Source organism: Bactrocera oleae, chromosome 5 (genome assembly GCF_042242935.1).
Source record: "Bactrocera oleae isolate idBacOlea1 chromosome 5, idBacOlea1, whole genome shotgun sequence".
Classification (NCBI taxonomy): domain Eukaryota; kingdom Metazoa; phylum Arthropoda; class Insecta; order Diptera; family Tephritidae; genus Bactrocera; species Bactrocera oleae.
Window position 1 is genome coordinate 8,369,339 of NC_091539.1, and position 24,910 is coordinate 8,394,248.

Below are 24,910 nucleotides of genomic sequence, written 5' to 3' on the forward strand. Positions count from 1 at the left end.
TGAAATGTCACAAAAGTAAAAAAAATAGAGATATATGCAAAGTTTCACCTCATTTGTATTCACCAGAGCGGGGAAGAATTTTAATATTGCATAAGGGGTAGTTCATTGTTGACGTAGACGCCAAGAAAGCTGGCAAGTATAGAAATCAGCTGCTAAAAGTATGCTAAAGTTGTAAGGCTGCAAGTTTAGCGAGACATAATAATTTTGAAAGAGCGAGAGTGCAGAACACAGCCATTTGAAAGGACGAGAAAGAATGCTAGAAGAAAGAGAAATACTAACATGATAGTGGTTATAGAATTTTACGTAAAACTAATGCCTAAAGGTGTGCTTAAGTTATAAAATATATATGTTAACTAGGCAAAGTGAATATGACACAGTGAAAGTACAGAGACATGTTAGAAGACTAGAAAGCAAGACATATATTATATAAACAAGCTGATTATAACATTTACCTTTCAATAGAAGTACAAAGGTATTCTAAAGTTGTAAAAGTTACATGTTAATGAAACAAAATAAATATAAGAGAGCATATATGAAAGAGAAAAAGAGCGCTAACTCCGCAATATAAGAAACAATGTACAGTGGTGTCCAAAGTAAGAGCACTCCCTGTGACATTACAGAACGAGAGTTCAACCAATACAATTGAGGTGAAATAGCACAAAAAACTTGCTGCTTTGTAAACTCACCTCACAACAACACTCACTTTACTTAATTTCTTTCTTGTACAAAGGTAAACGTTTAGCTGTTATTGGCAGCTCGTTAGCGGCGCGCGTAATAATCGTTAACAGCGCGACGGAAAAAATTCAACATTTAACATAAGCATAATGGCTAAGCTAACGGTAAAGTTAGGTATATATGTAAACGCTACAATTCCATATACCAAAAGCAGCTGCTGTATTTCACCACTGGTGCAGTAGTGTAGCCAATATTTGCTTTGGCCAAGCAGTCATCAGTTCGGGTCGGTGATTTAACGGTGCATGTACGGCGCAGACCAATGGCGCAACGGTAGCGAAAGCGTAGTGACGCGAAAGTGGTGTAGTAGAGAATGTATCATAAATTAATGACAGATTAAAGTAGTGAACGAATGTAGGAACAACAACAATAAACAAGAATAATAATGCAAAAAGTGAAAGCTAAAAATAACGGTGTAATTTCGGCACTCATAAAGCAAAAATAAAAAATAAATGTTTTCACACTCACATACGTACGCACATTAACGTTACATACACGTAAGTGTTTGCGTAATTAAAAATTTATGTTTTTGCGCCTTGAAATATGCTGCAAACACACATTTTGTTTTGTAGTAGCTGGCTTTTAGGCATGCTTTGTTTGTGTTGGTGCATGTAACGGTTTCGTTATAATGTTTTTGTTTCTGTGTGCTGCAGAGCAACGGTGTCCCATTGCAGCAGACACCGTGGTACGTCATTGCGGTGTGCCGTTATGATTTGCTGCTGCAGCACGCTTCCCACGGGTGACGTTTGCATTTTTTATTTTTAAATCTTTCGTTTTCTCTTTGTTTGCGAAAGTGTTACAGCTGGCATGGTTGCGTATATGTTCTGCATGACAATGCGAATTTTAAAGCAGCAAAAGCGTTGAGTGTGAATTTCTTGTGTTGAGAACTTTAAATATTTAATTTTTTCCTGAAGTAAAAATGCTTTGCATTTTTTCGCGTATTAAAAAGGTTTTTAATTTTTTCGAGAATTTAATATGTTAGAAATTTTTAAATTTATTTAATGCCAAATTCTTTTTAAAATAAAATGTGCGGTATTTATGTTTTGATAATAATAAAGAGTTAAAATAAGATAACTTGAGCCAAAAAATTTAAAATATTTTTGTATAGAAAATACATATATAACATTGACATTATATTGTGGTATTAAAAATTTATATTTTTTAATGTTAATTACAATGAAATTGAGAGTTAAAAAAATATAGACAAAAACTATAAAATTACTGTAAAAAAAATGATAAATGGGAATAGACAAAAAAAAATTAAAAATAAATAAAATTTTAAATAATAATATTAGGAAATTATAAAGTAAAACTGACATTAAAAATATATTTTCAATTAAATACTTTTTATATTATACATATAAGCAACAATAAAAATAATAAAAAAAGTAATAATAGGCTAAAATAAAAAAATTTAACTTTTTTTTACTTTTTGTGTTCAAAGCTTATATATTTGAAATTAAATTTAAAAAAATTAAGCGAAGAAATTTAAACAAAAAAAAGTAATAATATTAAATTAAATAATGGAAAAATATAAACTATACTAAAAACTAATATAAAAATTAATAATGAAAGTTAAAATGGATTTTATGTCCAGTTTGAATAATAAAGAAATACCATAAAATAGAAAATAAGCTATAATACCGTTCACAAATATAAAAGATTCCATACAAGAACTTGACGGTCAGTATGTATGGCAGCTATATGATGTAGTGATCCGATCTAAACAGTTTCTTCGGAAATTGCACCGTTGGCATGGACAATAATCCATGATAAAATTAAGAAAAATATCTCTTTAAATAGAAAAGTTTTAAAAGTACAAGGACATGATTGTAATCGGTCAGTATGTATGGCAGCTATATGCTATAGGGAACAATTTCTTCAGAGATTCCACATTTACTTTAGTCATTAACCCATGCCAAATTTCGTGAAGATTTTTTGTCATATACAAAAGTTTTCCTTTAAAGAATTTGATTACGATCGTTCAGTTTGTATGGTAACTATTTGCTATAGTAGCCCGATATCGGCGGTTTCGACAAATAAGCAGCTTCGTGGGGAGAAAAAGACGGGTGCGAAATTTCAGTGCGATATTTCAAAAACTGAGGGACTAGTTCACGTGTATACAGACAATCAGACAGACGGACATGGCTAAATTAACTCAGCTCGTCGCGCTGATCATTTACATATATATATTATAGGGTCCCGACGTTTTCTTCTGGGTGTTACAAACTTTGTGGCAAACTTAACATAATCTGTACAGAGTATAGTTACTATAAAATGACGGTAACTAAACTTGCTAATACCACTTAAAATAAGCTTGTATATACCACTCAAATAACCACTCGAACTGTCGAAGTTGAGTCGCTAGGCTTAATTTGAGTTGTAGATATTATAACCGCAACTATATATGTGTAATCATGGTAATGCAAGAATTTTAGGTGTGCGACTTCGCTAAAATATTAGTGATACATTAGGGAATGCGGTTAATTCATTTTACTTTTGCTTTTGCATACTAGTTATTTTCTTATTGACTTTAATAATTTTACTTGATGGGCTTAAGGTTGAAAGATAGTATGCTAAGAGTCTGAAGATACAAAACACAAATATTTGATTTTTTCAAGGAGTTGGTCTAAAAATGTTAAGAGAAGGGTATGATACTTCTTACAGCAACAGCTCTCTTCGTTCGTTTCCTGATAGTACACATAATGATGAGAAACCTGGAAGCAATTGATGTTCAGACACATACAATTTTCAACTTCACCAAAGACTAGTTTTCGTAAAAATCTACTGACGTAGCATGATTTTAGGGAAGTAAGAAACTTCAGTATAGTATAGTAATAATTCAGTTAAAAGCGACTTATCCTATACAAAAAATTGTTTATGAAATACACCAAAATGTAAAAAAATATTTAAAGAATCCACAAACAAATATTTGCTAAATAAAATTTATTCTAAATATTTTTTGAGTAAATTTCATTACAAAAAAATATAAATTTAACTTGTAATCTGAACAAAAAGTTAGCACTAATTGCTTTGGTGCTTAATGGGTTTAAACTTAAAAGTTCCCAAAAATACATAACTTGACCTCAAAAATATTTTTTTTTTTGAAAAAATTCTATGTTACTTCATGCGTAGGCACATTTTCAACGCGGTCTGCATGCACTCATTTCAAAAAATACGCAAGTAGCGGTTTTGCCGTTATTTCAGCGAGTATTATTTCGCAAAAAAATAAGAAAACAACAACGAAAAATTGTAACTGTAAACTTTTGTTTAAAATTTTACGCTATACAACACACGAATGTAGTAAAAATTAAACGCTATAACTGTAGACCCGCATACCGTGAACAAGTAATAAGTGTATAAAGCTAGCTAAGCGGAAAAGTTGGCGCGAGACTAGAAGTTTATTTTTATTTTTATTTCTGCGAGCAACTGCAGCGCGAGTATTAATTTCAGTTGTCAGCATGACTGGCGTAAGGCTGTAGCTGCTATATAAACATATGTATGTATATATGAATGTGTGTGTACATAAAAATACAAAGTATGTGACTGCATAAACTAGTATTGCATTTTTCTAATATTTACCGTTATATGCATACATGTGTTTTTTAATGCGCCTAAAACTATGCTACAGCTAAGCGCTCGCATTTTACACATTTTTATACGTCTCAAATTGAGTCTTTCATACGCCGTGCGCTCGCTAACAGTCAGTTGACACACTTTAAAATATACAAATATTGTATATATATATATGTACATATATAAATGTATGTGTTGTGTTAAGTATTATGGAAATGCATGTCTGTACCGTCTGCTTCCACTTGTCTGCTATTTTGTCGCTAACCCAAGCGACCACGGCGGCTGTATGCACTTGAGTGCACTCCAAAAGACGCTTGAGTGCTGAGGAGAACACAGACGCACGCATACATATACATACCAATGCATATACATATATAGAATATACACATATATATGGTAAAATGACTGCTTAGCACATACACTCACACATACAGAAAATTTTAAGCATTTAGTAGGTATATAGTAGGTAAAGGTCCCTTACTCACCAAGGAGCTGCTTATTTGACGGAATTGACGGTATCAGATCAGTATAGCATATATTTTTTATACAAACTGACTATTCAAAATCAAGTCCTTGTATGGAAAACTTTTCTATTTGGCAATGTATCTTCACCAAAATCAGCATAGATTATTGTCCAAGACAATGTTACAATATGAGAACATATTATTCAGAGCGTATCATTATAGCATATAGCTGCCATACAAACTGACCGTTCAAAATGAAGTTCTTATATAGAAAAGTTCTTTTATTTTGCAATATATAATATTATATCTTCGCCAAATTCGGTATAAATTATTGTCCAAGCATATTGTTTATATCGGATCACTAAACATATATATAGCTGCCATACAAACTTGTCGATCAAAATTTTATATCCTTTAAGCTTAAAAAAATCTGAAGGGTATTATAGCTTCGGTGAAGCCAAATTTAATTTCTTGTTTTTTGTTGTATATATATATATATGTAAATATGAGTTTGCTTATTTTCCATTCACACACACTTATACAAAAGCATTTAAATACAATTTTATGCTAAATTCACAACTCGCTTGACGCTTCACTTTGCTTGCGTCGCGCCATTTAAGTGCACTTTAAATATTATTTGTTGTTTTAGCCATGGCGCGGTCTAGAAAGCATTGTGGTTCGCTGCCACTTGGCTGCTCTTTAAGTGACATACATATACACACATATATACATGCAACAACAATGTGTTAAGCTTTAGCAATTCAAAGTTCTTCCATTTCTTTCCCCACCATTTCTTGCGCCTTTTGTCTTGCTTTCCATCACTTGCCTTGATTTGTGTTGCTTTTGCGCTTTTCTTGGCATTCGCTGACACATGTAGACGCACACACATATATATACACATATACACTATGGCGCACAAAGCAGCACAGCTGCGGTCTTGGTCACAATTCTTCAGTGTTGTTACTTTAACTCTACTGCTAGGTACGTAGAACTGTGCTTATATGTACACATAACTGTATATGTAGATATGTACAGTAAAGGCTTTGTTCGCTGTGCATGAAATGTGATATGTGGCACAGCACGGTGCAATGACTTATGGCTGGCTGCTGTGGGTAAGATATGAGTAGATACATGCAGACATATACAAATTGGCCACATACATACATACATGAGGGAGCATGTGAGCCAAATTGTAACAGCATACACACAGGGTTGTATTTACTTTGAATGCATATGCAAATGCTTTTTTTCAATTGTGGTTCATATTTTTTCAAGAAAAAATAGATACATTTAAGAACCTTGAAGCAAAATTTAATTATTAATTACAAAAATTGAAGTTTAAAATATTACATATTCTCAAAAATGTAGATGTTTCGCCTTTTTAAAAATTAAAAGAAAACAAAAAAACCATAAGAAAAAAATTATTTCGGATAATATTTCGGAAAGTAATAAGTATTTATTATACATGTAATAGTTTCTATTAGTTCATATTTTTATTAGAAAAGAAACCAAAATAAATAATAATAATAAAAAAAAGTAAATAAATAATAATAAAAAAACACAAATATAATATAATAATTTTATGATAAAAAACATTTATTTTGGTAATGTTTTTTTTTCATGATATATTTTTTCCAAACGAACAATAATAGAAACAAAAAAAATATTAAAAATTTAATTTAATTATACATTTTTTATTAAAAAATTGTTTCTTTTAATAATTTTTTTCATGATATATTTTTTCCTAACAAACAATATTTGAAACAAATAAAAAAAAATATTATAATATTCATTATTAATTTGATTATAAACTTTTTATTATATTCTTTTAGTAACTTTTTTTCATGAGACATTTTGTCCAAAGAAACGATTTTTGAAAAAAAAAACATATATATGCATATTAAAAAATTAATTTTTAATTTTATAATAAATTTTTTGTTACAAAATAAATTTATATTTTTGGGTAATTTTTTTTCATGATATATTGTCTTCCAGAAAATATATTTGTGTATACACTATAAATGTATGTTCGAGGTTTATATTTATTCTTTAAAATATTTATTCAAATAAATGAAATTTTGAAGAAGGACAGATTTTAGGAAAAGTGTTTACTTTTGTATGAAATATTCCTTATATTCATTGTTTGCAATTTTATATTCGCTATTCTATAAACACACAGTTTTTTTTAATTAAAAAAAAAATAAAAATTTTGTTATAATAAAAATTCTTCGATATAATCGAGATAGAGAAATAATAAACTTTTTGTACATATTTTAAAATTGCATTTATGTAAAAAATCTTTTTTACAAATTTATAATATTTTTTTTTGTTAATTTAAAAAATTAATAATGGAAAAAATGAAAAAAAGGTTAAGTAAGAGCTTTTTAGAGTCTTTGAGTTAGACTAAAAAAACTAAAAAAAAAGTAAAAGATTTACTTGTATATATACTTCTTAGCTAACTGCTTTTTAACTGACTTTCAACAAATGAGTATGATTGTACTCCAAAGACATGTTAATATGACTCGAAAAGATATATATTTAAGTAAGTATGTATATATCAACGCATTTGAAGCGAAATTAAGTCTCCTAAGTATTCTTATTGTCGTACTTCTGTTATCTCGATTTATCAGCTTTTGCACTTAACTGTTGACAAGTCGGCGCTTAAGTCAGACAGTTGTACTTGTATATAAGTATGTATATGTGTGTGTTTATGTATGTGTGTTAAATATATTACTGACTCTGTATATGCATTGTTACACACAGAGTCACACAACTATTTTTGCATTATAACCCTCAATTGCTACAGTCGTGCTTAAAAGTGCACATACTAACAAACTCTATAAGAATCAGCTCACATCCCTATGCATGTATGTGTGCCAGTTTATGTAGACTGTTGTAAAGTTTTGAAATATTCGACATTGTTGTTGCCTTTAAGTAGTTTTATTGGTAGACTCCGTAGTATACTTTAAGGGCGACATGTGTAAAACATGCTAAACAACAACAACTACTTGACTGTACAACAAAACTACTGATAACAATGAAAACGCATTTTAAAACCTGACAAAAGCTAACAACAATAACTGTAGAGATATTGAGTATCTATATATTGCTTAAATCAGAAAGTAAGAAAGAAAAAAAGTAAAAAACAATAAAACAGGGGATGAAGCGAAAGAAGTAAAATTGTGGCCTAAAATCAAAGAATAAACTGAATTAAAGAAAAATCACTTTAAGAAGAAGCAGTATTTGAATAAACTCAAATCTGACCAGTATGTATTGTAAATATAGAGATTTGCTACTCTGCGTTTCACGCCAACATGTTTATCATCATGACAGGACAGTAACGGTACTTCGGAGAAAAAATTATAAACAGAAATCTTTAAGATTACGTTTGATTGAAACTTGGACTCTATGTAGCACAAGAATATCGCGGATTAAATTCCAAGTTTTATGAAATTTGTCCCAGACTCTAGACAAGTCATATTCCTTAGTTAAATCAGGGACTACATATGGTAACGGACATCTCAAAGTAGAGAGAAACAAAAAAAAAGTAATTAGGTATAGGTGATAGACTTGATGTCACTTCTCCACCCGCTAATATATTTTCTTCAAGTTCTGCAGGATTGGCTTGGTGCAAAACCGCATCTTCAAGATTAAGAAGTAGGAAGTACGAAAAATTATATACTCTTCACATTTATCATGTCTCTAGGTGAGGGGGTAAGTCTCATGATTCATGGATTATTAAGATACGTCTAAAAATTCTCTGAGCCTTAACATGGATTGCCATATACTGCTTAACTTTTATTGTCCAATTGGTGAAAATAAATATATATTGTATTCTATGGTTCCGGGCGAGCGCAAAATAAAGAAGCTTCAGATTGGTGGACGCCTGGAATTTTATCAGGCCCCATTTCTTACCATTTAGCCATGTTTTCAAGATTTCAACAGAAATAGATATATACACACTGATATTTCCATAGCTTGCTGGATAACCTTTTTATTTACGAAAAATGCCCTCATTTTTGCTTCAAATAGAATAAACCGTTCAAGTGTACTATGGACCGTTTTCGGTTGATAAATCCTCATCTATAACTATTTCTTGATATGCGATGATTTATGAGGGATTTAAATTTCGTCCACACAGTTATAATACTTGGTGTTAAAGAACAGATTGAGACCGAATAATTAAACTGAGTTGAAGGTTTAGTAGCCCATAGTTAAGGTTTTGTAGCCCAAGTGGCCCGTTCTATTTAACCAATAGCCTCTGAGACTTTTATACACGATATTCATATGGAAATGTATGTATTGTATATTTGAAGGGAATTTCGCTAAACTTCAACGTTTAACTTTTGCTCTTTGTGACTTCTGCATAATTTGAGACTGCGAGTATTTTTTAGCTGATACTTCAGATTTTAGGAGCTCTTGAAATCGCTTTGTCTTTCTACTAACAACTTTGCTATATTATGGATTTGGAGCAGCTTTCATATATATTGGTATTGTTTGGCGAACAGATGGCTCTATGATTTTTGAAGTATATGGGAAGTTCATAAGAAGATTTTTCCTGACAGGAAAAAAGACCTTTCCGTTAAAGGCTGTCCGAAATAAGACTTGACCTCATAGAAAATACTTTCTGGCTGACATTATACTTAGACACGTTCGCGAAACGAACCCGGACTTAGAGTGTGAGTTTGTCTCAAAGTAATAGATCAAACTAAGCTTGAAAAATATATAATATATAAAACAATAGGTCGTCATTACTAAAAATTGACTTACTTTTAGAAAAACAACTAAGAGTGTTGAAAAAAAAATTCTGGCTCTCACGATACTCGATCAAGGACTGCCTGTCTGAGCCACAATCACTAATTTATTTCAAAAATCTGACAACAATGATAGACTTTGGAGTTTACCTATGTATGAAGTGACACTTATTTGCCTACCAAACCATGGCAAAAAAACTAGCAAAATATCGCTTAAAGTATTAAAAATTTAAACCAGTAGCAATAACAAAAGAAACAACCACTTAGACGCAAGAGACCTGCAATCAGTTACATCGCAAACTTTTTTCCACGCCTCAGTAGCATGAACTATGTACAATATATTATATAACAAAAACAACAATAACAGCCATAGAAACAAAAAACTGAAAAAATAGCGGCAGAACTTGAAAAAGTCTTGCAAATATATGTGCAGTAGGCAGCGCCTAGACATGGCGCACCCGAGCGTATACGTAACATTGTAACAAACAACATCTAAGTCGGATAATAGATGGTGAGCTGACGGTTAAAGCAAAAAAAAAAGACGAAGAGTGCATAACTTTATTGCGCTTGCACCGCACTATATACAGATGCATATACATATATACTAAATATGTATTTTTGTATGTTTGTATATGTGTGTCCGTGTTTTCTTGTATAGCAACTCCATTGCAACACGCCATGACAGCTGTACGCCTCTAAGCGTTGATGATGCTGGGGATTTAGCTGTAACTTGGCCGAAGTATGTTGAGAACAGCAAAAACAACAATAAGTACGGTTATGTTGCTGTATTGGCCGGCAGCCGTTTAAGCGTGAGAGTTCACTCTAAACCGGGTTGTTAGGGCAACAAGTTGTTGAACTCATCTCACTTGCTTGCTGATATATGTATGCATGTATGCAGCGGCATGGATAACCGAGGTAATGGAGGTGTTGAGTAAATATTTACGAATATATTAGAATGTTAATGGCTTGAAAGGCAGATGAGCGAAGGTTAAGCAAATTGTTATGCGAGGTGTGGTTTCAGCGATTGAGTTTGCTCATCAAAATTGTATGGCGAGAATATGTTCTAAAGTGAAAAATAAAAGTAAAAATAAAATAAGTAAATTATTGCTTGAAAAAATTTTGAACTATAAATGGGCTATGCGCCTAAAAATATGCACTAATATGCAGTAATATTGTTTATTTTATATTTTAATGTTTGGACACAAAGTATATAGTAAAGGAAACAAATGAAGAGCGAGAAAAAAAGGTCTCATCTCCTCACAAGCTTTACTTACTTATTTATGGAAATTTTTAAGAAATACCTTGTTCCTTGCTAAACATACCTAATTTAATATTCGCAGCACTTTATTCAATCACCGACCACTTTCTTTTCTTTGTTTGCTCATTGCAGCTTGATGCATCCCCCAATAAAAGCGTATAAAAGCGAAAACCACGCCAACCTAAAAAAGAACAAGTCAAATTAAATAAAGCAAGCGAAACAAAGGAGGATTACGCCGCGAAATTGAACAAAATTAAATATTTTCTGCAAGCTTTGATGCACAAAGAACAAAACTAAAGAGTAAATAAAAAAATAAAAGCCAATACAACAAGAAAAGTCAATCAATATGTGAAAAAACCCGCAATTTGAATAAGCAACAAAAGAAGTAAGAAAAAGCACACAGCAAATACAATAACGAGTGAAAATGAGGTGGTAAGTACAAAAGAAGATTTCCGAGAATTCAGCCAACCAAACGTAGAAATAATTAAAATTAGCGGAAGCAAAGGAACAAGCACACAAGCAAACAAAGTGAAAATTTTAACTTAAATCTGATTAATTTAAAAAAAAAAAAATAAAAATTATTGATGTAATATGTTGTGAAGAACGTGAGTCGATAAGAGAACTAACCACATCTATGTGTGCGGCATCCCTGGGTGAAGTAACTTTAGCTAAACTGCCAGGTTGAGCTTCAGGGAACTGTTTTAATTGCAGTCCTGTATATACAAGTACGACCTCCCTGAGTATCTTTAGCTGAACTAGCAAGTAGAGCTTCAGAGTTTATTAATAGGCATGTCCATATATACGGCATCCCTGGATGAAGTAACTTTAGCTGAACTGTCAGGTTGAGCTTAAGGGAACCGTTCTAATTGCAGCCATAAATATTAGCCCTCCCTGTACTAAGTAACTCAATTCCAACTGCTGCCAAGACTTCGGAAAACTGTTATAGTTAAATCACGAAAGTATTCGGATTATACCAACCTAAGTCGTATCATAACTAGCAGACAGCATGTTCATAGATATTGCCAAAGAAGGAGTGATCGCCCGAATAGAGATCACTTAACTTCCGCATAGGGGGTTCGAAGAGGTCGTGGGCTAAGTTTGACATTAGAACCAATACTTTCCCTCAAGTAATACTCCGTAAGGAGGCATGAGTTCTATTAGTTTAACATGAGTATCAGAAACTAAGATAAACCACACTTGAAAACTTCGGCTACAATAAAGTGTATATTGTAATATATGTACATACTTTCTGATCACGAGTCGATGAGCCGAAGTCCCAGAGCTTTCAAAGTTTTAGAGCTTTCCATAAATTCTTTCCTTGGGGACACTAAACATTCAAGTGGATGATATGTATACCTAACAGTTTTGGAGATTTCCTTGCTTTTTGATCAATACTGAGAAGCTAAGCTTAGATTGATTACTCAATCAGCCCGCCATATATAGCGGAAACTGATTCCAGGTGCCAGAAAGTACATACAAATTTAAACATTGAACTTAAAACATAACGAACCCAAAAGTTACAATGCAGAAAGTGTATCAGTGAAACTCTTGGTGGACTTGAATAAAAAGTTGTAATAAGTATTGTGAAGATAAATCTATTCGTTTTGATTAAATTCGGTCAATGCCAATGTGCAAGCAGATGGATATAATTGACGCAATTTAGCTGCTATTTGAAACGCCGTTAGGTAGATATTATTTTTCCTTAACTAGAAATATACAATGTGTTATACAAAACAATATTTAGATATTCAGACTTAAGTATTAAGTGCTTTTAATTTCACTAGTCTGCCTATACGCTATAATTCTCAACAGTGTTATGAAAAAAAAAAAAATTATTAAATATAAAGAGTTTAGATTTATTTAATATTCTAAAGATAAATGGTTGATATCTTGTGTAAAAACTAGCATGAAAAACAAAAATGTTTCAAAATTATTCGCAGATTTGCCATAAATATTTTATTCAAAGTGGCCTGTTACTAGTTCGCTCATTGCAATAAGAAAATCATTCGTATGTTTATCAGTAAAAGCACCTCAAAGTACACATGGCTGACTTTCGATTGTCACATATCGACGCTAAAATTCGATCTCACTTAGATTGAACAGCTTCAAACACTTCAGAGAATCAGAAATTCGTTATTGTTTTTAATTAATTTTGAGCTCGCGTGGCATCCACTTTGCACAAAGCTTTCGCATACCCAAACACTCAAAAATATACTACTTCGATTATTTTGAAATTTTTGGGTATATTTATATAAAAAAAAAAAATTAAAAAAAATATTTTTTGAGTTATATGAGATCTCCGAAGGCGCCAAAAAATGGTTCTCCACTGCTGCAGTGATTAGTCTTCTCCGTAGATGTAACCTAAAAATAATATATTCTCGTTACACAAAAAGATATTCACCGTACAAATAAAATCCGGTAATAAAAAAAAACAAAATGGTGACGTTGTAAAAAAAAAGCAAAAGGTTGCAATTTACCCCAATTTTTCGTCGTTTTTGGAATGCCAAAATTAGATTTTTGTCTATACCTATATCATTGTATTTATGTCGAGTTATATACAGAACAGGCAGACAAAATTTAATGATGATCGGAATATAGTATAGGTCCAATATGAGTCGTCTTTCGCAGTATTCTAAGGAAGTTTTAGAGATGCAATCAAAATTTCATAATTTTATTATGCACTGAAAAAAGTTTAAAAAAATTATGGAACTCTTTCAGCTTAACAAAATACAAGCCTTTGCGTAAACAAATTGTATAGGGCTGTGGACAGACCGCTGAAATGCAGCAAAAAAGTCAAGATAACAACGAGAACACACTAAGAAAAATACAAAACAGAATGAGGTGAAGTGGAAGTAAAATTTGGAAAAATTTAAAAACACAAATAAAAAAAATATCTTTTTACATTTAAATTGAAATTATTTTTACCTTTTAAATTTTTTTTTCAATAGCAGCCAAAGCCAAATAAACACGCATTGAATAGAACAACATAGCATAATCAAAAAAATATTTCCAATGATAAAAAAAAGCTAGAAAAATTGGCTGCGCGTAAAATTTAGAAACGTGTCAGTGCAAATTTCATCAGTATTTGACAACAACAACCAAATCAGCGTTTGCACAATGAAGTGAATTTTCACTAGACACGCGCAAAATAAAAAAAAAAATAACAACAAAACAGCAGCAATTCGGCTGCGAACGAGAAAGTGAAAGCAAAACACGCAAAATCAACCAACACACAATACAAATAACGGACGAAAAAAACGCAAACTCAATGAACGAGAAATTATCACTGCCAACAGCCACACCCATTGAACAGCTGCAGCAACAGCAACAACAACTGCAACAGCATACCAGCACTTGTGCGACCATTGACCAGACGGATTATCGCTACGAATCAACGCTGCCAGCAGTAGCAGTGGCAACAACAACAACAAAAAACACAACAACATACCCACATGACAGCAGCAGCAGCAGCAATAACGCCACAGCGAGTGGCATTGATGTGGGCTGCGTGGAAAATGGCGCAGGTGGCGGTGCTGGCAGCGAATTGTATCGCTACGCATCGGTAGCAAGTTTAGGTGGCGCTTCGACAATGCTCGCCGTCGATGCTTATATGGTGGGCGGGGGTGTGGGTGCAGGTGTGTCCGCCCAGCCCACGCCACTTGCTGCGTCTGCTGCGACAATTCTGAAAATTAGCCACACGGGCAGCGTCAGCGGTGGCGGCAGCAAAGGTAGCAATGTGAACAGTCCGCACAAGCAGCAGTTGGGTGCACCGCAGCGCGACAACGTTTGCGGTTGCTTTAGCAGTGGTCGCAACAGTGGTGGTGCGGGTGGTGAGGATGCTGGTGGCGATAAGCAGCAATTGCCCGCGTTGACTTTTTGGCCCGCATTGTTTGCCAATTTGGGTATTTGCACGCTGCTGCTCGGCTATCTATTCATTGGTGAGTACACAGTTCGTGTTTATTACTGTTTTTGCCATCGATTTTTTTTTCGTTGCTCATTTTTTTTGGGTATTTGTGTTGTTGGCTTTTGTGCGCTGCTTTTATTTAGAAATTTTCGTTCCATAAATCAATGGATTTGGCGTGCATATCTTTTGGAAATGTTTGGTGGCAGGCGAGTGAATGGCATATTGTAGGAATTTAAAAGCGGAAATTTGGTAATTTAATTAATTCTTTACTTTCTACGTTGAAATAAAGAGAGCGAGGCTAATAAGATGTGGTTGACGAAATATTACTTTTTATTTACAAACATTTTTTAAACAACTTTTTGCTTAAAAATTCAAATTAGAAATAATTAAAAGACAAACTTTTATTTTAAAGAAATATCCGAATTTTTATTTTAAAATTTAAAAACATTAAAGCACTCAAAATATTTAAATTAAAAAAAATATAAAAAAAATTAAAATATATTAAGAACGCTTGTTTTTAATTACATTGTTTTTTAAATTAATAAAATTCAATATAAATGTGCTTGACTTTTACTTTGATATTAGAAATTGTAAGCCGACAGAAATAATTAATTTCAGAAATTTAAAATTAGTGTATTAAAAAAAAGAGTAAAATGTGATTAAAAAAATATTTGAACTTTTATTTTAAAATTAAAAAAAATATTGTTTATGAAAAAAATTAAATACATTTAAGGAAAATTTTAGTAGAAAGCTTTCTTTAGATTTAATATAAAAATTGAAAAAAAAAATTAAAAAAAAAGAATGTTAGAACAATTTTAAAAATGAAAAAAAAAAATTAAAAAATTAAAACAAAAAACAAATTTATTTGAATAAAAAAATTAAAATTTTGAAGTTAAAAGTTTAAAAATCTACACAAATTGAATGTTATATGTCATAAGCAGAAAAAATTAATCAGAAATTTAAAATTTTCAATTTGAATATGAAAAAGAAACGGATTTCTTTAAAAATCAAGTATAAAAAAATAATTCGAACAGAGTTGAGATATAGGTACAAAATATGCATACGGAATTAAACTAAATAATGTTTCTAATGAAAAACTATGTATGAGTTCGAACAATTTTTTTAAAAATAATTTGAAGTTGAAATTTAAATCATAAAGAAATAAAATTTAAATTTTAAAGTTTACGAGATAATATTAGGAAAACCTTCACATATATGGTGAGTATTGGAAACTTTTTGTAAATTTTGAAAAAAAATTTGGAAAAAAATTAAATTTGAATGAAGCAGTTTTGAAAATGAGTTATAAAAAACTCAAATAAAATTTAAAATTCCAAAAAAAATAGGGTTAGGGTGAGAGATAATAAAGTTTTAATTAATTGTTTTTGACTTGTGTAAGTGCTTTTTCGTTTAAGAATTGAAATATATATAAAAATATTATATTTTTTTTTTAGTTTTTGCAGTACAAGATATTCATAAAATTTATTTTCATTCAAGAACAAAAATATGTATATATGTATGTATGTATGTATATAATATATGTTTAAAGTTAATTGTTTTTCGAGAATATAAAACAAAAAACAATTGTATGCCTAAACTAAGGGGAGTTGCACAAAATTGTAAAAGACATTCAACTTTTTTTTTATTGATTTTAAGGTTATCACATATGTACGTATGTATATTAACAAAAAAGCTAATAATTTAAAAACTATCCAATTTCGATCACACTAATTCACCACGGCCGAAAACTCAATTACATTTCCCTTTGACACAGGCTCATTTCTATTCCTCACCATCGAAACTTCCGGCGATGGTGGCAGCGCAGCGGGCGTTGTCAGTGATCCAAATGCCTGGTTATACACGCAAAATGCAGACATATCGACACAAAAGCAACGACAACAACAAAACCAGCATACACCGCAAGCCAGTTTCACTGGAACACAGTCAAAGTTATACAAATCCAGTGAACCATTATTTGATCTGGCAACCACCACAGGCGGAGCGCGCTTGCAAGAAACTGATACTGCTGCTGCTGCAACTGATGGCGGCCAACCACACGAAAGCAGCATAACGAGCATGAGCAGTGGCAAGTTCCACGTGAACACGCCGAATACAATGTGGCATGCAACAGCGGCGGTGATGGTGGCGAACGCTACGATGGCAGCAGCAGCAGCAACAGCCGTTGCAACAGACACTGCACGCTTTGATGTGATTGCAAGAGCGGAAAAGGAAACATACACTGACAGCAGGCATGCCACCAACAAGTTGCGGCCACCGCCTAACAGCATGTTGCTACAACAGCCGAACGACATGGCAGCAGCTAAAGCTACATATGCAACGCTGCGTCAAGCTATGGCTGTGGAGGCGCATCGTGCCTATCGTGCTACTAATGCCATTGATGCTGTCATTGGCAATGACTTTAATGCGGCTGTCAGTGATGTCGATGTGGGGTTGCATAGTGGAGATGACGATGAGGATCAGATGGCTGACATGGCGGCGGAGAATGGCGACGCATGGAGTGGGGAAAATGTGGCGTTGCAGCGTACTGTGGAGAATATTTGGGATATAACGGTTTCATTGAATATACTCTACAAAGAAAATTGGACCAAGTGAGTAATTATGTTTAATGTTACTTACAGCAACGGTATAAGCGTTGCGAGTTGTGAAACAGTTTACAGTGCATGCAAATAGTTTGTCGACGAAAAGTTTGGGCAGAAAAAATTCAAAGAGTGCTGAGACAGTTGTGATAAAAGCTTTATTGCTAAGGACAGGTACTATGCTAGAGATTATCAAAGAAACTAGCACGATATTCAAGGTTATTAGATCCTACTGAATCTGGTTGTAAATAAGTTTGTATAAAATGAGGACTTTGCAGCTGGAACGTCGATACCGGCTGCGCCTGAAATTCTGATTTTGCAAGAGGTGCGAAAACTTCAGCGGATACGATGCAGTTCCCTTTGCAACGAAATATGAGATCAATATAGAAGGGATTTATTTAGAATGAGTTTCGTAGTCTTTTTTGCTTCCTCGAGCAGCTCGAATAACTTTGGTGTATAGAAGTTGGTTAAGGCAACGTCTGATTACTAATATGAAACTTCATAGTTTGGGGTTCATCGACGAGGTGTTCAAATTACAGTTCGATACTTTTTGGTTAGGGATGGGACAAGTTCAGAGGGTACGAGATGAGTTCAGAAAGTAGTCAGTTAGAATGAATTGATGTTGGTAGTCCTGTTCGTTTCATCCGGCAGGTAAATGGATTTTGAAGCACAGAAATTTTGTGGTTCGACATCCTCGTCTGCAGACAGTTATCGATTTATAGTTCGATGCAGAAGACTGATCCCAACCTTCATAGTCTAAGGTTCATAGACTGTGGACTGATCCGAAGCTCAACATTTACACGACTGCTGACGAAATTGCCCATTCGCTTTTCGATATCGAGCGTCTTGGTTATTTTTGCTTTCTCCAAGATATTGAATTAGATGATTCAGTTTGTTGAATTTTTTATTGTGCATAGAAGAGCCTTTGGCGAGATTCTCCAGTAAAGCTGGTACCATAAAAACCAACGAAGCTGTCATTTGGTAAGATCTATCAACGAAGTAGAGTCTCGATAGTGAAACTGATTCTTTGTTTTAATTGGGGATTCAAATAAATAAACTGATAAATGAACCATGATAATTTACAGGCTTCTTTTCTTGTCAAATATTTTTATTCTCAGGCAAGATAACTTCTTATTCTTACAGTGTCAAGTATTTGAACTTATCGGAACACCGAACCTTTCGTAATATGATTCTAACTATTCGGATATGTTTCTTCAGTATTCTTTCATCTAGATAATCAGATGAAACCCTGCCTCTTAGTGCGCATATTTTTTGTAGGCACTATAAATCTTTTGCATGCATACCGAGCTTCTTAAATTTCCTGGAAATTAGTGCGTATTGTTTTTGCGGCTGCCCCATGTGGTGCAGCGAATGCCAGGAAACCTAAGCAGTGTAGTGATTGTCTCCCGTGAACGTTATTTGATTGTGTTTGGCATTTGATTGAGGAATGTATATGCTCTTACATACATACTATATACCTGCAATATACTTACGGAACATTATTAGATTTGAAGTTAGATTTGAGTACATATTGTATGCACAACAATTCCACTTTGATGATTTCTATGCCATTTCGGGAATTCAAAACAGTAATGTAGTTGATTTAACTGTTATTAAGTAACGGAACGCATGGCTTGACAATAGAAGCTCCCATTGTATTTAAGAAATTAATTGGAATATTTACTATCATCTTCTAAGAACTACACTGCTTCCAACATGTGCAATGTACACTGATTATAGAATCATTAGGAATATCTATGAGTACAGCATCATATTCGACCTTCACCATTATAACAAGCTTCTTACGAAACACTTAATTCGTAAGCCATATATATACTTACAAGTATATGTCATAATGAGCTTCAATTTCAATAATGAGTCAGCTTTCTACTCCAAAATTCTATGCTTAGATAGTATGATATGCCTATTAGAATAAAGTTCGCTGGTTCCCCATTGGTTCAGCACCAGAAAAAAGCGACAATGTGCTTTAGACTTGCACAACTGGAACTCAGTCTTTGGTTCTAAAGTATGCTTTAGATAAATTCATCAGATAGTCAGCTCCTTCTATTAATATTGATTCTCTGTCATTCGGAATTCGAGTTTCAATCATAAGAGGTACTCTGCTTTCAACCTATGCACAACCTTGAGAATCGTTTGTCCGGAAACTACTGATCGTGAACGTTGTTCCCTGAAAAAATCCTCCTAAAGCTTTGTTCGTTATGCCTCTATATATTATTGTGGAATCCCCTGTAATCTTCCTTGAATAGTCTAGCCTCGCAGACTCAGCTTCATCGCTTCAGCTCGGGTTGGATGAAATTTCTAAAATGTTTAGTAGAAAATGTACTTATCATTGAAAATCAAAACATTACTGTCTGTTATGGTAATGAGTTGGAGATTTTCTAAGTTTTTTCTACTCACTATTGTACTGAAACGATAGATGTCTAATACATGGGTATCACCGCAAAAAGAGATCGCTCAATCTTTTGTGCATGAAATTTAGGAGATTGTTTTCATATTTCAAGGCCGGGTCAGAAGAGGAAGCTCTTGACATATTAGAAACTCTATAAGTTCCACAGACTTTGTGTTTTTGACTTCTACAAATAATCTTATGTTATATTTTTTAATGAAATTTGCAAATTTCGAGTGCAGAAAGCTCTAAGAGGCTAAGTGTTCATCGAGCGTGGTCACATATATACAACTATGAGTTTCACATTGCTTATGTGTAAATATTGCAACACTTGTAAGCTATCAAATGCACTTAACTACTTCTGTAATTCAATAAAATTCTTCGCAAAACCCGCAAGCACTTGACCCTAATTGCATTTTCGTCTTATCAAATGTAATTAAATTGAATTTAATGCGATTAAACTAAATGTTCTTCACTTTTATCACACCATAAGCTTTACACTACCATTCTTTTCATACATTTGTCTCTCTCATCGCTCTTATCTCTCTCCTATCCGCATACAGATTGGCTGCCTTGGAGATTAATAAATTTCAGGATCAATTAGTCAAAAGGCTTGTCATGGATTTGACGCTATCAACAGCTGGTGGCGGTGGTGGTGGTGCAGAGGGTGTTATAGCACCTGCAACAACTACAACAATGATGCATGATGCACAATCTAGGCAAACGCAACAACAGCAACAGCCTTTCGATTATCATAGCATGGAACCGGCTACAAGTAAACATTATGGCAATGATGCACTTCAACAACAAAAGGAGCAACAACAACAGCAACAACGTGAACGTTATTGGCAATTACAAGCGGCCCGACAGCGTCAATGGCAATTGCAACAGCAGCAACAACAATTTGAATGGAATTTCGCCACATCGTTTCTTTATTCACTGACCGTAGTGACGACAGTGGGTAAGTTGTAATGGAAAATTTGATATAGAAATATTAGAAATTTTAAAAATATTTAAACAATTTGAATTTAAAATATTATTTAGTGATAAATATAATTAAAAAACGCAAGAAGTGGGCTTACAACCAGACATTTGAATATAAGAGCAGTCTTTTTTATTACGATTCTTGGACGATTTGCCTTAAGCTTTAAAGTATATAACTTAATTGAACTGGGGATGTAAATTCCAGTGCGAATAGTTGGTCCACAGGTAGACATATTTGGAAATTTAATAATCCCAATTAAATTTCCAAGATTTTTCGAAGTTCTTGTAAGGACTCTTTTCTATTTGTGAACGGTATTATAGCTTCGGTGAAGAAATATAGAATCAGAGCAGAGATAGAGCCAATTCTCCTTTAGTGAAGCATTGAGATTTTTAGGACTCAATTTTTGCTAAATTAGATGGCAAGAGGGACCAAGTAAATTATAATTCGAATACTTCAGTGGCTTTATATAAAAAAGTAGTTGTTTAATATCTCCCATCTCGGAGATTTTTGTGATATTAAGTTGGAAGAAGTTCCTTTTTCAGCATTTTTGTCATATAACCATTTCATTCTTTTCTCTTATCCGAAGCATAGTCTTGCAGCGTCTTAAAGCTGGTACATATATAAATAGATACTTTTTTGTTTCTTTTTCCAGGCTACGGCACCATCACACCACGCACTACACTCGGCCGTATGGTGACCATCGTGTATGCCACACTTGGCATACCACTCACACTAGTCTATCTCTCGAGCATCGGTAGCATACTGGCCAAAATGGCGAGCGCCTTTTGTGAGCGGCTACTTTGCTGCTGTTTTTGTCGGACTACCACAAATAAAAGACACACCATCTGCGGTTTTAGTCGACAGCAAGTCGCCGATAAGAAATGTAATCTTAAACTAAAAGAACTGCAAAAGCAGCATCAACAATCGCACACGGGCAGCTCCGCACAACAGACCGCACAGCAGGCCACACAATCCGCACATTTACCCTACTGCTACGTGCGTCCACCGGCCGACGAAGCGCTAAGCTACGGCGAGCACTCACCACTCTCCGCACACTCACCGGCCACACGCACTAAAGGCGCTCATACGCTGCGCTGGTCACTGGCGCTGCCAGTCGGCTTCTGTGTGCTGCTGCTGGTCGCGTACGTCACGTTCGGCTCGTTGGTCATTGCGCTGCTGGAGCAATGGTCCATCTTCGACGGCGTCTACTTTTGTTTCATGAGTTTGACCACAATCGGTTTTTGTGATCTGCTGCCGGGTGTAAATGTGCGCCCAGCCACTTCCACCTCGACGCTGGTGGTATGGTTCTGCGCGGCGTACATACTGAGTGGTCTGACGCTCACCTCTATGTGTGTGAATATGTTGCATGAGGAGTTTCTGCAGCGCATGCGTGTTGTGGTGAAATTCAAAAAGATGGCCACCGGCAGGAATACGGAGAAGGAGCGCAACTTCTACGGCGCGCCGCCTTGACAATGCGGCGTGAATTGGGAATTCAGATTTGCCGTTGATGGCGGCGCTACGGTTTGCGCACCGAAGCGCCGCCAGTTGAGCCTGTGGCATGATGATGTGCTTATACGAGCGGTGACATTTTTACTGCGGCGTGTTCTGAAGTTGCAGCGGAGTATATAAACAGCAGTAATGAATTTCAAATGGATGAATGTGGGTGTGCATGTGGGTCGCAGGTTGTGTGAGGAAATGTGATTATTTTTCCAGTGGTGAGTATATATTTTGTATTAATTTTTAATGGTTATAAAAGTAAGGCTTTAAAATAATTTAAAAAACGCTCTTGTGTGGATAGAATTTTGCACTCTGTAGTAGCCTAGAACAATCTGCATTTACAAAGAAGATGAAAATTCCATAAATATGTTAAGTCAGTGCTAAGACAATTAGCTTAATTTAGGTTTTATTACTCATATTGCCATTAATTCCGAATTCAGTCCCGAGTATTGACATTAATCCCGAATATAGTCCCGAAAAATCTTAGTTAAGTTTAGTCATTTTGTGCAATATAATTATACCTTATAAATCATTGAAATTAATCGTGAATTCAGTCCCGAAAAAAATTTAACTAACCCCGTATATATGCATATATGTAGCACTAAAAATTTTAATGGTTTTTAATTAACTTGTTGGATAATTGAATTTATATAATATAAGTGTATATAACGACTGTATTACGAATTCTTTTAAAACTATAGCAACTACTTTTCCAAAGAAAATCATTAAACATTTTTATGCATTCATAGAAAGAATTAAAAATTCTCTTTGCTTTATTTAACTCATTCTTCTCATTTCAGTTATTCATATTTAAGAGCACGCAAAAAGTTATTTTCTCCCGACTTATTTTCGCAATAAAGATTAAAGTTTTCCGATTGATTCACCATTCTATTTGATGTGACGTACAGACAGCGCCTGAAGCAGACAATGAGAAGTGCAAAAATCAACGCTGTGCGTCAGCACACAACACTCCGCCTCTCACGCACAGGAGCGCTTGCGTCCGCACGTCTCCTGCTCCCCCCGCGAAGTGTGACACAATTAAATGTTGGAAATTTAAGCATCAAACGCTGACGAAACGTGATTATAACGTAAATTTAATTTCGTAGTAAATTGAGATGAGTTTAAACTTTGTCAGCCGAATGTCGTGCTGCACGCTTGTGGCAACACCCTGCGACTTTTTCTGCAACTTCCACGACGCCTGCAAGCGCGTTTACACTTGCCAATAATAAGAGAGAGAGTAAAGAAGAGCAAGAGGTTACATTACGTGCTGCGTGTACGTTGGAATCGCAGCGTTGCTCAATTTCGTGAAACGTGACAACCTTTTACTGGGCCAAAAGTAACGACAACAATAACATGCAGTATTTTTCTTTATTGTTGTGCGGCGTTAAGTAAAGAGAGAGCGCGTAAGCAACGCTGCTTTAAGGCAAAGAAAATGCGCAGGCGAAAGTTGACAGTTGCCTGACAGTTGACAGTGAAAGTTAAGCTGCGGCAGCTGCCACAATTGACAACTCAGCTGACGCTGACGCTGATGCTCTCTACCGTTACTGCTGCTGCTGTCGTTGCGGTGGTTGCGGTTGTGGGAGACATTGGCGCGGTTGCAATCTTTGCTGCTGTCATCTGCATATTTAATTTATTTAAAGTGAGCGTCGAGTAAAGTTAAAAACAATAAAGAAATATTAAAATGCGTTTTGTAAAAATTCAAATTTCAAAGTTCAAAAGTAATAATTATATAAATATTTAATTAATTCATATTTTAATATTTCGAATTATATAACAGTGTGCCAATAATAAGTATCTCTATATAAAATTTAATTAATATTAATTTAAATAAAATTTAAAATGTATGAAAAAGTTGTGTGTGGTATGTATAATAATAATGCACGAAAGGTAATATTCGAAAATTTCATTTTCGCAAATAAAATTATTGAAATCTGAAAATAATATGTAAAATGTGTCTTATTTACTTGGAGGTTAAGATTCCAAATTGTATTGAAGTATTTATAGAAAAAATCTAATAAAAATATAATTTAAGCTATAACGCCCTGTTAGCGTCGACCTTTTAACATAATCTAACCTTTGAAGCCCTCATAAAGTTAGCTTATGATACCACTAGCGGGCCTAAAACCTTAAAACACTAATAAAGTGAGGTTAGGTTTGTTTGCAGAGGCTTATAAACGCTTTTTTGGGTGCAAGTTTTTTAGCCGTGAAAGAAATACACCCTATAATCTCATCGACTGCAGCTGAGCGGTTTTTAAGATACATATGTTTAGCCAGGCTTATCATAATTTCGCGCGTGCTTTGAGTTTTCACTTTTAAGTGAAGAGTTCAAAAAATGTAAATACTCCAAACTTATAGCGGATTCTTATGGAAAATTGCCCGTGGCACTAAAATTCACACGAAGGATTTGAGTTTCTAGTTAGTTAATTAAAATTTCTAACTGCAATATCGCTACAACGTAGTTTCAAACTCAAGATAGATTTTTAACTTGTCTAGGTGTTTCGTGACTTCGAAGTAGGCTCTTTTGACAAGAGTTCAACAAAAATAGTACTAAAAGATTTAAGTCCCAGCTTTTTACCTTAATTTCAAATCCTAGAACCAATCGGAGTGACAGCAAACTCGGGTAGGCAGTTCGTAATACCGGCTCTACTTCGTTTTCATAATCACTTTTAAACTTGACTAGGACTTGTATGCTTCTGAAGTAAGCGAAAGTACAAGGCTCTGCATTCTCGTTTAACTGGG

The 24,910-nt window shown here is 34.0% G+C and overlaps 1 protein-coding gene across 2 annotated transcripts; it reads left to right on the top strand.

Moving 5' to 3' along the window:
• The first annotated feature begins 942 nt into the window (after nucleotides 1-942).
• On the top strand, nucleotides 943-24,029 carry LOC106619343 (uncharacterized). Of its 2 annotated transcripts, none has more exons than XM_036376852.2 (7): nucleotides 943-1,229; nucleotides 10,917-11,216; nucleotides 13,733-14,722; nucleotides 16,460-17,294; nucleotides 20,253-20,650; nucleotides 21,327-22,389; nucleotides 22,972-24,029. In XM_036376852.2, exons 3-6 carry the CDS (start codon nucleotides 14,053-14,055, stop codon nucleotides 22,142-22,144), a joined length of 2,721 nt encoding a protein of 906 aa, XP_036232745.2. In that variant the 5' UTR covers nucleotides 943-1,229; nucleotides 10,917-11,216; nucleotides 13,733-14,052; the 3' UTR covers nucleotides 22,145-22,389; nucleotides 22,972-24,029. The 2 variants fall into 2 exon arrangements, with proteins under 2 accessions (XP_036232745.2, XP_036232747.2); XM_036376854.2 differs by having other exon boundaries at nucleotides 10,917-11,169.
• Nucleotides 24,030-24,910: the final 881 nt, after the last annotated feature.